The 14,477-nt window shown below is 37.1% G+C and overlaps 1 protein-coding gene across 2 annotated transcripts in view; it reads right to left on the bottom strand.

Annotated features, from left to right (window-relative positions):
* FAM3C (FAM3 metabolism regulating signaling molecule C) overlaps positions 1 to 14,477 on the bottom strand; it is a 53,699-nt gene that overhangs the window by 8,107 nt on the left and 31,115 nt on the right. For both annotated transcript variants that reach the window (XM_032304451.1, XM_032304452.1), the window contains exons 6-8: positions 9,723 to 9,781; positions 8,564 to 8,614; positions 6,216 to 6,300 (exon numbers count right to left, since the gene is read on the bottom strand). In XM_032304451.1, the coding sequence (XP_032160342.1) occupies positions 6,216 to 6,300; positions 8,564 to 8,614; positions 9,723 to 9,781 (195 nt within the window). The remainder of the gene's footprint in view (positions 1 to 6,215; positions 6,301 to 8,563; positions 8,615 to 9,722; positions 9,782 to 14,477) is intronic.

The following is a 14,477-nucleotide window of genomic DNA, read 5'->3' as shown; positions in this document are numbered from 1 at the left end:
GATCCACTGTTTCACAAGAATGATATAATATGGAGATCAAAGCATGCCTGCCTTTTCCAAGGGAGGCAAACACTCCGATCGACATAAAAAGGGAAGAGTAAGTAGTTCAGGAATGTCTGTGTAAGTGCCGTAAAGTAAACTGAAACCTCCAGGCCCACACATGTCACACAGTTAAATTCTAAGGAACTTTAATATACTCTTCAAGGTAGAGTCCGTTATTTTAGAAACATCATGGAAAATGAAGACGCTAAATCATTAAAAGTTAATTAAATATTCCAGTCTTCAAAAAAAGGCAAGGAAATTTTTAGAAACAATGGGTCAATAAAGCTACTTCCAATTATTGGCAAATTCTAGGATGGATTACAACAAGGAAAGCCTGTGAACAAAAAAAAAGGGGGGGAAGGAGGAGGAAAGAGAGGGGGTAGTGAGAAGGAGGGAGATACAAATCAAGCCAAGTTAAGGTCATGTAAGCTATTTCAGCATCTGCACAGGTTTGTGGGCAGGAGATCAGGGCACTGTAATTAGCATAGCTCATGAATTTCAAGTGAGCATCTGAGAGTGTCAGAAAACAGCCTCTATGAAGAAAATAATGAAACAGCAGCTGGATGGTATGTCTATTAGGGTTCCTTGGCAGCTGTTTAAAAAACAGTTTCTGTAGTTGATTAATAGATGAATCCCTTGGAGGAGGCCCCCGGCAGGGTGGCATGCTGCCCCTGGTGGGTGAACATATTTATCAATGACTTTGATTTAGACACAAGAATGACTTTGGAGAAACTACAAAGCCTGATCATGGAAATCTCACAGGACAAATGTCAGCATCATAACCTAATGGGCCAAAATCAGCAAAATTAAATTTAACAGGGATAACAAGGACAAATGAACATAAAGTCCTTCATTTAGATTAAACAAAATCAAGTCCAGAATAGAGAGAATGACCTGCCTTGGCAGTGGCTAATAAAAAAAAAAAAGTCTGAGAGCAAGTGATCTGAGAGTTTAACTTAGCCAAAATTGGGATGTGACCTTTTAAAGAAAACTTATATAGTACTAGTCTGTATAAATATTCAAAGAAACGTAACCCCAACACAGTAAAAGCTAGTATCTCCACTGTACCCCGTAGCGGCCCGACCCCATCAGGAACCCTGTGTTGGACTGGGGCACTCATTTTAAGAGAGCTGAAAATCAACCAGAGAACCAATGCCCAAAAAATGCAGCCAGGAGAGTAAACCCACCCAGAAACTTAGCATGACAGAAGGTTACAAGAGCCCTGAGTACTGAGCAGGCAAAGGGAAAACTGAAAGACCAATGCTCTTTAGTATCAAACGATTTAGGGAAGATACTTACTGTTCTATTTACCCAGGCTAAGACTACTCAGACTACCAGGGGGAATTCAGAGGGAGACCAACCCCGAGAACGTAACAATGACTTAGGGATAGTTTTTTGCTTTGTTTTGTTTCAAATAGAGAAATTATGAGATACTGTCGCCCTTCAGAGGGGGTATCTGTAGAACAGTTCCTGGGAATTCTGCCTGGGCTGGGGACTGGGGCCAAGGACTTTCAAGATTTTTTTACTTCAGGACACCCACATTTACCCTTCACTTAGCCAGGAAGTGCGCATGTCACAGAGTGCTGTCTCCAAAGGGAGGAAAACAATAGCAGAATTTAGCTTGCTCATTCAAACTATTATAATTCCTCATTAAATAAACAAAAACCAACTTATTTTAGAGGGGTCTAGGTAGAAAGTAGGCATCATTGGAGACCTGCACTCTAAAATACAAGTTTTCTTATAGTTTTTTGTTTTGTTTTGTTTTTTAAATGGGCTTCCAAGGCTACCTGGGTGGCACAGTCAACTAAGCATCCAACTCTTGAGTAGGGCTCAGGTCATGATCTTAATAGGGTCCTGAGATCCTAACCTCGAGTAGGGCTCTGCGCTCCGTGCGGAGTCAGCTTCTCTCTTTCTCCTTCCTTCCCTTCCCCTGCACACTCTCAGTTTCTCAAATGAATAAATAAATCTTAAAATAAAATAAAATGGGCTTCATTGTTAAAAATCAAGAACTAATAGGATAAAGAAAGGTAAAGAGGTTTCCTTAGGGCCAAACTTCAGGGCCTTGCATTGTAAATCCCTGGAAGGAGCAAAATGCAACGCGCCATCTCCAAACTTATTCCCCTAGGACAGGTTCAGGGACTGGGATCCCACCAGAACACACTTTGGGAAATGCTGTGACAGAAACCAATCCCAGACATTCTCAGAAGTTCCCCGTACAGGGGCACCTGGGTGGCTCAGTCGGTTAATTATCTGCCTTCAGCTTGGGTCATGATCCTGGGGTGATGGAGCCCTGCTTCAGGCTCCCTGCTCAGCAGGAGGTCTGCTTCTCCCTCTCCATCTGCCTGCTGCTCTCCATGCTTGTGCTGTCAAACAAATAAAATCTTAAAAAAAAAAAAGTTCACAGTCCTGCCAAGGAGCTCATTGCAGACAGTAGTACCTGGGATCACAGAGGAATGACTACAGAGAACCAATACCAACTCCCTGTCGGAGATGTCTATTTCATATTCTAAACTCTTCTGGGTACGGGCACCTGGGTGGCTCAAGTGGTTACATGCTTGCCCTTTGGCTCAGGCCCTGATCCTAGGGTTCTGGGATGGAGCCCCTCGTTGGGCTCCCTGCTGGCTGGGGAACCTGCTCCTCCTTCCTCTGCCCCTCCCCCTGCTTGTGCTTGTTCTTGCGAGCACATGTGTGCACTCTCTCTCTCTCTCTCATGAATAAAATGGAATCTTTAAAAAAATCTTTTAAAAAATTTAAAAGATTAAAAAAAAATCTTTAAAAAAAATGGAATCTTTTGGGTATAAGAGGGAGAACAAACATTCCTTATGAGGGGAAAACCCAGCAGCCTTATGTCAAGAAAAGTGCTAACACGTCAGATGAAGCAGAGCTTCTATTCCCATGTAAGACTGGGTGTTCCACAACGAAGGAATCATTTCAAATGTTTCACAGACAGGTATCTGCCAAGGGGTACATTTATATTTTGTTGTATTTCACAGATGTATATGGCCATTTATAAAGACTGCTTGTCCATTTTGGCATAAAGGACATGATACAATTTATTTCACCTGTGTCTGGAAGAAGGAAGTATTTGAAAAACAACTTCATGTGCCCCAAACTGGAAATGCACATGACTGAATGCATTTAACCGCACAGTTGAATCATATACTGGATAAACGTACACAAGGATAAACACATCGAGTTTAGATTTCTGTTTTTGCCTTTCAGGCTGAACATCTTCTGAGGCTGCTTTTGGTATCTGGGATGGGCACCAATAAATAGCAGTTAAAGAACAAACATCATCCTGCCTCAGTTCTTAGGTATGGCCACAATTTCTTATTAGAAAAGAGAAACAGGTCTGAAGCCAAGCAGGTGTAATAATGAAATTACATGATGAAAAAGATGCCATGGGTGTCTGTCTATTCAGAAAAGTAGGGTTTCTAAAAATCTTAAAACCTCAAATTATACATGTAATATCCTATTCTATCAGCAAAAGCAAACATCAAGCTATTTGGTTTTTTGCTAAGGAGAGCCTAATTACATTCCACTTAGTTCTGTGTAGCTAAACGGCAATGGATGCAGGTACTAGTTTTCTTGATCTATGGATTTAACATATCCTTAGTTGATCCAGATGTAAGACATGTAAAAGAAAATATTCCAGCCTTAAAACAGTCACAAAGTAGGGGTGCCTAGGTGACTCAGTGGGTTAAGCCTCCACCTTCAGTTCAGGTCATGATCTTGGGGTCCTGGGATCGAGCCCCACATTGGGCTCTCTGCTCAGCAGGGAGCCTGATCCCCCCTCCCCCACCACCTGCCTCTCTGACTGCTTGTGATCTCTCTCTCTGTCAAATAAATAAATAAAATCTGAAAACAATAACAAAAACAAAAACTACCACCAACAAAAAAGAAAACCAGTCACAAAGTAACCCTGTTTTGTTTTCTTTTTTTTTTTGAAGAATTTTATTTTTGAGAGAGAGACTGTGTTTGAGCATGAGCAGAGAGAAGGGCAGAGAGGGAGAAGCAGACTCCCCACTGTGCAAGGAGCCCAATGCAGGACTTGAACCCAGGACATTCCGATCATGACCTGAGCCAAAGGACGACACTCAACTGACTAAGCCACCCACACACCCAGTAGCCCTATTTTCTTAGTGCAAATCTGCAATAATGTAGTTACACACTACATACCTGTAGAAAAAACTCAATAAATAGAAAGACATGCCATATTCTGAGGTGGAATTTCAAGGCTTTTCAATTAAAATCTGTAAAGGATGTCTTTTATTCTTGTTAAAAGTATCATACTTTTCATCTGGATAAAATATCATAGAAGGGATTTGAGAAATGCTATTAAAGGGGTCTTAGCTACCCCAGAAAGGCAGTACACTTAATTTTTATAAAATTATAAAATTTTATAATTTGCCTCTGTTTTATTGGGGCAGGAAGAAGTAGATGAACAGAACAGAACTTCTAAAAACAAAGTCAAATCCACATAAAAATGGGCACTGTAAGTCACTGGAAAATGATACAATTTTTTTTAAATACATGAAAATAGTGAAGTCACTGGAAGAAGAAAATCTACTAAGTATTTAATTTGGAGATGGGAAAATACTTCTCAAGTATAAAAGCAGAAGAAACTTGAAACGAAAAATCCATACACTTGACTAAGAATTAGTCTAAACTCGTAAAAGTCACAAAGCACCATAAATTAACAAAAATAAACACACAAAAAAAGTATTTTCATATGAGAAATGGTTAATATTTTTAACATACCAAAGGCTCTTACACATCCATAGGAGTCAACCTAAATGGTCAAAAGATACTTACAAGAAAAAGAGCCAAAAACACTTGTGAAAAAAAAAAAAAAGCAATCTCATCAGTAACCAAAGAAAGGAACATTAACAAAACCCCTTTCCAAAACTTCTTAAAAATAATCAGTGTCCTGGAACTTCTGAGAGACATGTTAAGTTGGTACAAACTTTAAAAATTCGTTTTTAGAAACATATACATCCTTTAATTCAACACCTTACCTCAAAAAAATCTGTCTTAAGGAAATAAAGATGATTATTCAAAATTTTTAAGATAGTACGTTTTTGCTAAGTATGAAAATTTGGAAATAGCCTGAGGGTCCAGCAGTAGGAATTTTATTAAATAAATTTTAAAATCATGACGCATGCTTAAGAGTTATATGAGTATCTCATATAACTCTTAAGCATGCGTCATGATTTTAAAATGAACATGAACAATTTTGTTATCAAAACTATTTAGTGTTATGGGAAAATATTCACCACATAAATAAATTAAAAATGCTATAACTACTAGCATTCCAAATATTTAAGATGAAGAAAATATGTATATTAAGAAAACTAGAGATGGAGGGGCGCCTGGGTGGCTCAGTGGGTTAAGCCGCTGCCTTCGGCTTGGGTCATGGTCTCGGGGTCCTGGGATTGAGCCCCACATCGGGCTCTCTGCCCCGCAGGGAGCCTGCTACCCTCTCTCTCTGCCTGCTGCTCTGCCTAGTTGTGATCTCTCTCTCTGTGTCAAATAAATAAATAAAATATTTTAAAAAAAAAAAGAAAGAAAGAAAACTAGAGATGGAAACTAAATTATCAGTGGTTATCACTGAATAGATGAATTTATAACTTGTTTTTCTTTGTGCTTTTATGTATTTTCCAAATTTTACAACATATACACTTTTAAGAAGAAAGTTATAAATTCGTATTTACTAAACATTATGAAAAGCATATCACACTTATTCTTTCACAGTGAACTCCAATTCTAGGAACTTACCCTAAGGACATAATCGAAAGTACAAAAGCACTTATGGAAAAGGGTGTTATCAAAATGTTATTTGTAATACAAAAAAATGTGGCAATAATAGGGAAATTTTAGATAAAGGGGGGGACATATGATCAACTGTTGGTAGGTCATGAAAAATGCTACTAGAAGAATATTAAAGTTAGAGAAAACAATTCAAGGTTGTTAAAAACAGAAAAGAGTGTAACAAACTTGAGGTATGTGGATCTTATGTTTGACAAACATACAGAAAGAAGGAAGCAGATAAAAAAGGTTAATCGTGTTTATCTGGAATTTGATTACTTTGCTCTATTTTTTTTTTCATTGAAAATGTATTGCTTTTGTAATTAATTATAGTTCCAAAATAATGAATTTTTAAGTTTACATACTTGGTTGCTCCATCATCGTAAGTTCCCATTAAGACTATTGTTCCGTCTTGTATGGACTTCAGAAACTCAATAAATGGGGCCACATCTGAAGAAAAAAAGAAAGGATCGATGGCTTTGAGTTTTTGGTTTTTGGTTTTTTGTTTTTTTAAGTGACTAGCCATCATGATAACCTCTTAAAAGTTAATATTAACTAAAATATAAAGCATTTGCAAATCAATAATTTCAAATGGAGAGTAACCAGAAGGGAGATAAATCTTAGGAACAGGTTAAAAACTGAACTTTGTCCTTTAATAGGATTGATCCCACCACCAACTTAGAATTTCCCAACCCTGACTGATCCTATGTGTCTTTTGTACTGATATTCCAGAGGTTAAATGAAAAAACCACAGCAAAGTTGTATTAAAGCATGACTTAAAATTTGAAAAAAGAAACTTGACGGGGGATGAGGGAGGAGGGTAGAAGAAAAGCTCACGGATTCTCAGAGCGTATATAAAATTGTTTGTACGGGTACTTATCTAAGTGGAGGATACAGAGCTTTTATCTAATTCATAAAAGGTTCTGCAATTTCTTAAAAAATTATATAAATATATACACACACACAAACACACATGCATACATATGTGCACTTTGATTTAAGGGATCCTCTGGGCATATCTAATTACTGTAAACTAGGGGAAGGAATGAAGGTTATATCTAATTATGGCAAATATTATGTTCATTACCTGCTTTGTCTAGTGCACCAAGATACACAAAAACATAAAAATAAACCACTTGGGTGACAACACACTGGTGATACCAGGGGGAGATCACGTAGTACCGACTGTTTTATGTCTTGAACTCTCCAATGTCAGGTCTCCATGTCATCCCCAAATCTAACACTGCTTCAGAACTGGGTCACGTCAAGCTTCAAATTTACTCAGTTTCTTTCCACAGCAAAAATTCCAAAGATGTTCTCTAACTGAATTCTATTTTGTAATAACAGCATTTTCAATTCTGAGAAAATTTAACAAAGCAGCTAACAAATCACTTCCTTTTAAATGCAAAGATGGAAGTCAACTGTGGCTATCTCTTCACTTGAAGAGACTTTTTGGCATAATTAATCTATCCGTGATGAAGCAACAGAGCTTCTGGCCATTTCAAGAAAGGTTTTGCAAGACTGTCTCCAGGTTTCCAGTGTTTCCTAATAAATGTTGGCAGGGCCAATTATGCCATTAGAATCTAAAATTGATGGCAGCATCTAAAGTTTGTAACAGCTTTTGACAGCTATGAAAAGGCTTCCTAATCTCATTTAAAAAATAGAGAAAACACTGCATCTATTACAAGCTGAAGAAGTATTAGAAAAGCTGAATGGTCTGAAAACTTAACATAAATTTCAAGAAGACTACCAGTTACTGGCTCCTAAGGAATGCATAAAAGAGCTAGAAACAGGGAGGTGCAGAGCTCAGCTTCATGCTGAGAAATATCCTGAACCAACAACTTAGAAAAGAATCAAAAGATCAAATCAGTTTTGGCCTTACATCAGTTTTGAGGAAGAAATTTCTTCTGGGCAAACTCCTGTTCAAGATGCTAGGTCCTTGCTTCTGCATGTGGGTAACTGACTTACACCTGCTCCTGCAGGAACTTCCACATTAGGAAGATACCTGTGAACCACTCTAAGTGCAATGAACTAAAAAGAAAATGCCTTCTCTCAAATATTCATCTACTTTCATAATAACCCTAATTATAATTTACTTTTGAGGCTAACAAATCATATGCAAAACAAAAACCAAAAAAACCCAGGGCTCCTGGGTGGCTCAGTGGTTTAAACCTCTGTCTTCGGCTCAGGTCATGATCTCAGGGTCCTGGGATTGAGCCCCTCATTGGGCTCTCTGTTCCGGGGAGCCTGCTTCTCCCTCTCTCTCTGCCTGCTGCTCTGCCTACTTGTGATCTCTCTTTCTGTATCAAATAAATAAATAATATCTTTTAAAAAAAAAAACCGAATTCAGTTAAAAATGCTTAAATGGCTTGTGCCCTTCTCCAAATTACTTATTCTTTTTAAAAAATTTTAGTCAGAGACTTAAAGGATCCAAGGCTTTCAATTAGTTGTCCTGCAGAAAATAGGACTCAGATTTTTACAATCTCAATTTTGTTAGTATTGCTCTTAATCACACACCCAATTTCTATAAAAAAGCAAAGTATATGCAATATGACCTATACTTAAAAACAGCTGGATATTTAGTGAAAAGTAAGAGAAAATGAACTAACACAAACACACCATCAATCTCTCATTAATGGGCTATATTAAATTGAGGAGGCTTAAGAAGTCAGTCAGTGCGAGCAACAGAACAGTTATGTGTTATCACACTTACCTCCTCCCCACATGTCAAAATATTTGGTGTCTAATACTTCTCCTGTTTTCCCTGAAAGAGATGGAACTCATGTCAGATTATGCAACTGAAATATACACTGTATACCACAAGTGATCTTATCCAGTGACGGGTGCGACTTAAAATCTGAACTGTATGCACCTGAAATATATCTCTAAGACTAACTTCTGGATAAACTGAAATTCTGGACTTTCTCATGAATCTATATAAGCCAAGGAGCAGCAAACTCAAGTTCACAGCTGAGCGTAGACCACTTAAATTCAGTTAGATAGGTTTCATCCTTACGTGTTACCGTCGTCCCTTATTTAGGAACTGCCAAAAAATGTGTAAACATTTTAAAACAAGATGAATTGATGACATTTTCTACCATTAAAGCCAACATTTAAAATTTTTTCAGATTTACCTTTTAAACTGTATTTTTTTGCTATCAATTAGACAAATATACGCAGAACCTTCTATATAAGAAACTGAAAGCAAAAATGCAGAAACTTATCTTTTGTTGTGAAAGAAATAAAAAATATTTTCCTATACTGAGAACTGGGTAAGGTGGCTGTGGTTGCTAATTGCCCTACACAGCCTTACAGGATTATTGTACCAGAAGAAAAAGACAAGCATGCAGCCAGGCCTTATTTCATGGGTTCATATTTTCAGATTTGATTTTGTAAGAACATTTGAGACCTTCAGGATTCAAAGAACTTATTTCCACTAATGAACATAAGTGACAAATGTGGACAATACTGAAAAGTTACAATTAATTCTTATTCTTCACCCCTCTCCCCACGCCGTCCATTAGTCCAGCCCCCTTGTCATTTACACAACCTTGTGCCACTCTGTCTTCATGGTGTTAGAATCCAACATCTTCAGAATTCGTCAATTTAATCTTAGATGGGTTTTAGCCTGACAGTCCCCTGGGAAACTCTCCACACACCGCACAGTGAGTGGGATGCTTCCACGAAAGCACACTCTCACACTCAGACACCAGGTCTCCATGTATAGTTGTTTTTTTTAGGAGGAAGGTGGGAAGAAGGCATTAGTCTCAAGTGTAGCACTTTCTGACCTGATCCCTTGATAATAGAGGGCATTTTACTTTGGGCCACACGAATATCCACTGATAACATTTGTAAGGTAAAATTATTCTTACCATTAACCAGGGCAACATTGATCCCTCTTCCAACATTATTCTTAACACCACTCATTAAACTGAAGGAGAAAAGTCAAGACAAAATTTAGAATTAGATACTCTAACATAAACATGTATCAGAGAAATAAAGCCATGCCCGGGAAAAAAAAAAAAAAAAAAAGCTGGGGATATTATATATACACATAATTGTTTAAGAAATGCAATGGAGATTAAAAAATCTCTACTACATCAGAGAAGACAGTCTAATATTAAACAATTTTAAAGCAATGTTCTTAAGTAAGATTTCACACATCAATATATTAAAAAGTGTCAGGGCCCAAGTACTAGACCATTTTTTGCCACTTGGTGTCAGGTTATGAAATAGGATCTTAGAAAATCCTTAAAACAATGGTGCACAGATTTTGCGCCATTCTCAAAGGGTGATTAAACAATTGATAATCTCTTATCTATTTTTTGCAATATCCATGTGACATGAAACAGAAGTGAGATGTTTTTATAATCTGAAAGCAAGAAGAGTTTCACCTACTTCACCTAATTGTGAACATTCTTAGTGATTATCAATGTAAATTTTCTCTGTACCCAGAAGAATCTTCTATTCATTTAATTACTGCATCTAACCAGTCACTTGTATTGTTACATCTGAGGTAATTAACACCCAGTCGCAGCTTACAGACCACCATGATTCTATGAAATAGAAGAGTTGAGTGGAACACTTGCTTGTATCGGTTCAGTGTGCTGAATTAGGATTAGTGAACTAAAATTGTAGGTGTCTGCAATTCTAAAAATTCAAGGTAATGGTAATACTGCCAGTGATGTACTATTCAATGATTAACTACTGGTTTGAGATTGATGGAGATGGGGAAGGACGCATATATGGGAATACACACACAGACACACCCATGTCCATATAGGGGACATCCATACCTACAAACATACAGGTAGGTGCCTAAGTTTATTATAAACTTTACTGATATAAAGGATTCTGTAACACACAATTTCACAAATAATAAAAGCTATAATATTTCATTATACAGCCACAGAGCCAACTGATTCTCACACAGTATGTTGATTTTCAAAGAACTTAGATCGGCAGCAAACGTATGGTTTCAAGTGATAGTGAATGCTGTTCTAACAAACACTGGATGACATTTCATTTAAAGAGTAAGACACCACTTCATATACCCGTTGGCCATTTGCATTCCTCTTTTGAGAAATGTCTATTCAGAACTTTTAATCATTTTTTAATCAGGTTATTTGGTTTTTTGCTAGTGAGTGGCAGGAGTTCCTCACATATTTTGGATGTTAATCTATCAGATATATGGTTTAAGTATTTTTTTCCCATTCAGTGGGTTGACTTTCCATTCTCTTGATTGTTTCCTTTTCTGTGCAAAAGCTTTCTAGTTTGATGTAATCTCCATTTGTCTACTTCTGCTTTTGTTGCCTAGGTTTTTGGTGTCTTACCCAAAAAATTCATTGCCCAGACCAATGTCATAAAGCTTTTTTTCCTAGATTAGTTTTACGGGTTTCAGGTCAAGAAAGTTACTTTAAAGATAATGATACAGTAGATAAGATGTGAAAGAGTAGAAAAAGAAAAATCATGTAACCATTAATCAGAAGAACAGAGGATTACTACTCAATAATAAAGAATCCAATTTAAAAAAAATAAGCAAGGTTTGAATAGACATTTCCCCGAAGAGGATACACAAATGCCCAACAAGCAAATAAACAGATGTTAAATATCATTAATCATCAGTGAAATCCAAAATGAAATCACAACAAGATACCACTCCACACCCAGCAGGATAGGATGGCTGTAATCAGTAAGTCAGATAATAAGCAGTGTTATGGGGAAAATCGGGAACCCTCTTACACTGCTGCTGGAAGGTAAACTGGGGCAGCCACTTCAGAAAATAATCTGGCAGCTCCTCAGACAGCTAAACATAGAATTACTATATGAACCCAAATCCGGTCCTAAGTACGTATACAAGAAAAATGAAAACATGTCCATACAAAACTTTCATACAAATGTTTATAGAAACATTATTCATAATAGCCAAAAAGTGGAAACAAACCAAAATGTCCATCAACTGACGAACGAATCCACAAAATGTGATATATCTATACATGATGGAGGGTTATTCCGTCATAAAAAGGAATGAAGTACTGATACATGCTACATGGATGAACCTTGAAAACACTGTGCTAAGTGAAGAGGCTGATGACAAAGGAACCTCTACATATTATAAAATACCTTCTACATAGTATGTCCAAAACAGTTAAGTAACTCTACAGAGACAGAAAGTAAAATATGGCTACTCTGGGCTGGTTGGGGGGCGGGGGAGAAGGGAGTGGAACGAGATGGGGATGGGGTAGAAGGGCAAGACAACTAAAGGATATAATTTTTTTTTTGAGGTATAAAAATGTTCTAAAATTGTCTGCAGAGTTGGTTGCACATATCTGTGGATATACTAAAAACACGACTGTATACTTTACATGAGTGAATTGTATGGCATGGGAATTATATCTCAATAAAGCTGCTTAAACAAAAGAAAGCAGGAGCGGCTGTATTAACACCAATTAAACAGACCCCAGAGCAAAGAAAATTACCAGACAGAGAGGGAGATTACATAATCATCAAAAGGTCACTTCAGCAAGACAGAGTAAACCTGCATGTGTATATATCAGGCAACTGAGGTACAAACTGGGTGACTCAAAACCAGATAGAATGGACAGGAGAAACAGAAAATTTACAGTCACAGCTGGTTACATCAACAGTGCTCTCTCAACAACTGATCAATGGAAAATTACCAAATGTATGGAAGAACTCAACAGTATTAAACAACAGGGTCTAACTGACATTTAAAGAACATTCTACCCAACGAGAAAAGAATACACATTCTTTCAAGTGTCCATGGAGCATATACTAAAGGTAGACCATATCATGAGTCACAAAATATATTTTTTTAAAGATTTTATTTATTTATTTGCCAAGCAAAGATCAGTAGGCAGAGAGACAGGCAGAGACAGAGAGGTGGAAGCAGGCTCCCTGCTGAGCAGAGAGCCAGCCCAATGTCAGGGTCAATCCCAGGACCCTGGGATCATGACCTGAGCCAAAGGCAGAGGCTTTAACCCACTGAACTACCCAGACGCCCCCTCAATATTTTTTAAAGAAATTTGAAATCACACCAAGTGTATTCTTAAACCACAATGGAATCAGTAACAGAAAGATAACAGGAAAACTTCCAAACACTTGGAAGCTAAACAACACACTTCTCAATAATCCATGGGTCAAAGAGGAAGTCTGAAGGGAAATCAAAAAATACATCGAAAAGAATGAAAATACAATTTATTAACATTTGTGAGACATAGCTAAAAGAGTACAGAGAGGAATATATAACACTAAGTATTTAACTAAAAGGAATGCCATATACCTAAAGTAAGTAAAGGAAAGAAATTAAAACAGCAAAAATCAATGAAACAAAGCCTGTTGTTTAGAAAGGCCAATAAAATTAACAATCCTTTAGTAAGACTGACAGAAAAAAAGAGAAGACACAAATCACCAATATCAAAAGTGAAATGGGATAGCATCATAGACACTGCAGACATCAACTGGATAAAGGAATACTATGAAGGATTTACCCATGTAAATTTGACAACTCAGATTAATTAGACCAATTTCTCAAGAAGTACAAACTAACACAATTCATCCATTATGAAACAGATCATTTACATAGTCCGGTAACTACTAAAGACATTGAATTCATAGTTTATCAACTCACCTCTCTGGAAAATCCCCAAGCCTAAACAGTTTTATTGGAGACTTCTACCAAAAGTTTTTAAGAAAGAATTAACACTACTTTACAAAAACTCTTTCAGAAAACAGCATACCTCCAAATTTATTCTATAAAGCCAGTATTACAATATTAGAACCAGAGTAAGACATTACGAGAAAACTACAAACCAATATGCCTCATTAGTATACAGGCAAAAATCCTCCTTAACAAAACATTAGTAAATAGAATTCAGCATTATATTACAAAAATCATAAACCATGACCAAGTGAGGTTTAGCCTATGGATACACAGGTGTTTTAACATTTGAATAGTTAATATAATCTACTATATTAACAGATTTAAGAAAAATCACACAATCATCTTAATACAGAACATGCATTCTGACAAAATTCAACACCCATTCATGATAAAAAGTCCCAGAAAACTAGTAACAGAGAATTTCCTCAACTTGATAAAGAACATCTTCGAAAATCTACACCTAACCTCATACTGAATGGTGAAGGACAATACTTTCTCGCCTAAGATCAGCAACAAGTCAAGAATGTCCATTCTCACCATCACTATTCAACACAGCATGGGAAATCCTCACCAATGCAATAAGGCAAGAGAAGAAAATAAAGGCATACAAATCAGAAAGGAAAACTAAAGTTGTCTTTATTTGCAGATGACATGTTTGTCTGTATGGATAATCCCAAGGAATTTACAAAAACAAAAACAAAACTCCTAGCAGTAATAAATTAACTTAGCAAGGTACAAGACTGACACACAAAAATCAATTGTGTGTCTATATGCTAACAATATCTGAATTAAAAATACAATGCCACCGGGCATCTGGGTGGCTCAGTGGGTTAAAGCCTCTGCCTTTGGCTCAGGTCATGGTCCCAGGGTCCTGGGATTGAGCCCCGCATTGGGCTCCCTGCTGAGTACGGAGCCTGCTTCCTCCTCTCTCTCCCTCCCTCTC

This window comes from Mustela erminea, chromosome 11 (genome assembly GCF_009829155.1).
Source record: "Mustela erminea isolate mMusErm1 chromosome 11, mMusErm1.Pri, whole genome shotgun sequence".
Taxonomy (NCBI): domain Eukaryota; kingdom Metazoa; phylum Chordata; class Mammalia; order Carnivora; family Mustelidae; genus Mustela; species Mustela erminea.
The sequence above is the reverse complement of the archived record's forward strand: the minus strand, read 5'-3'. Positions and strand labels throughout refer to the sequence as shown.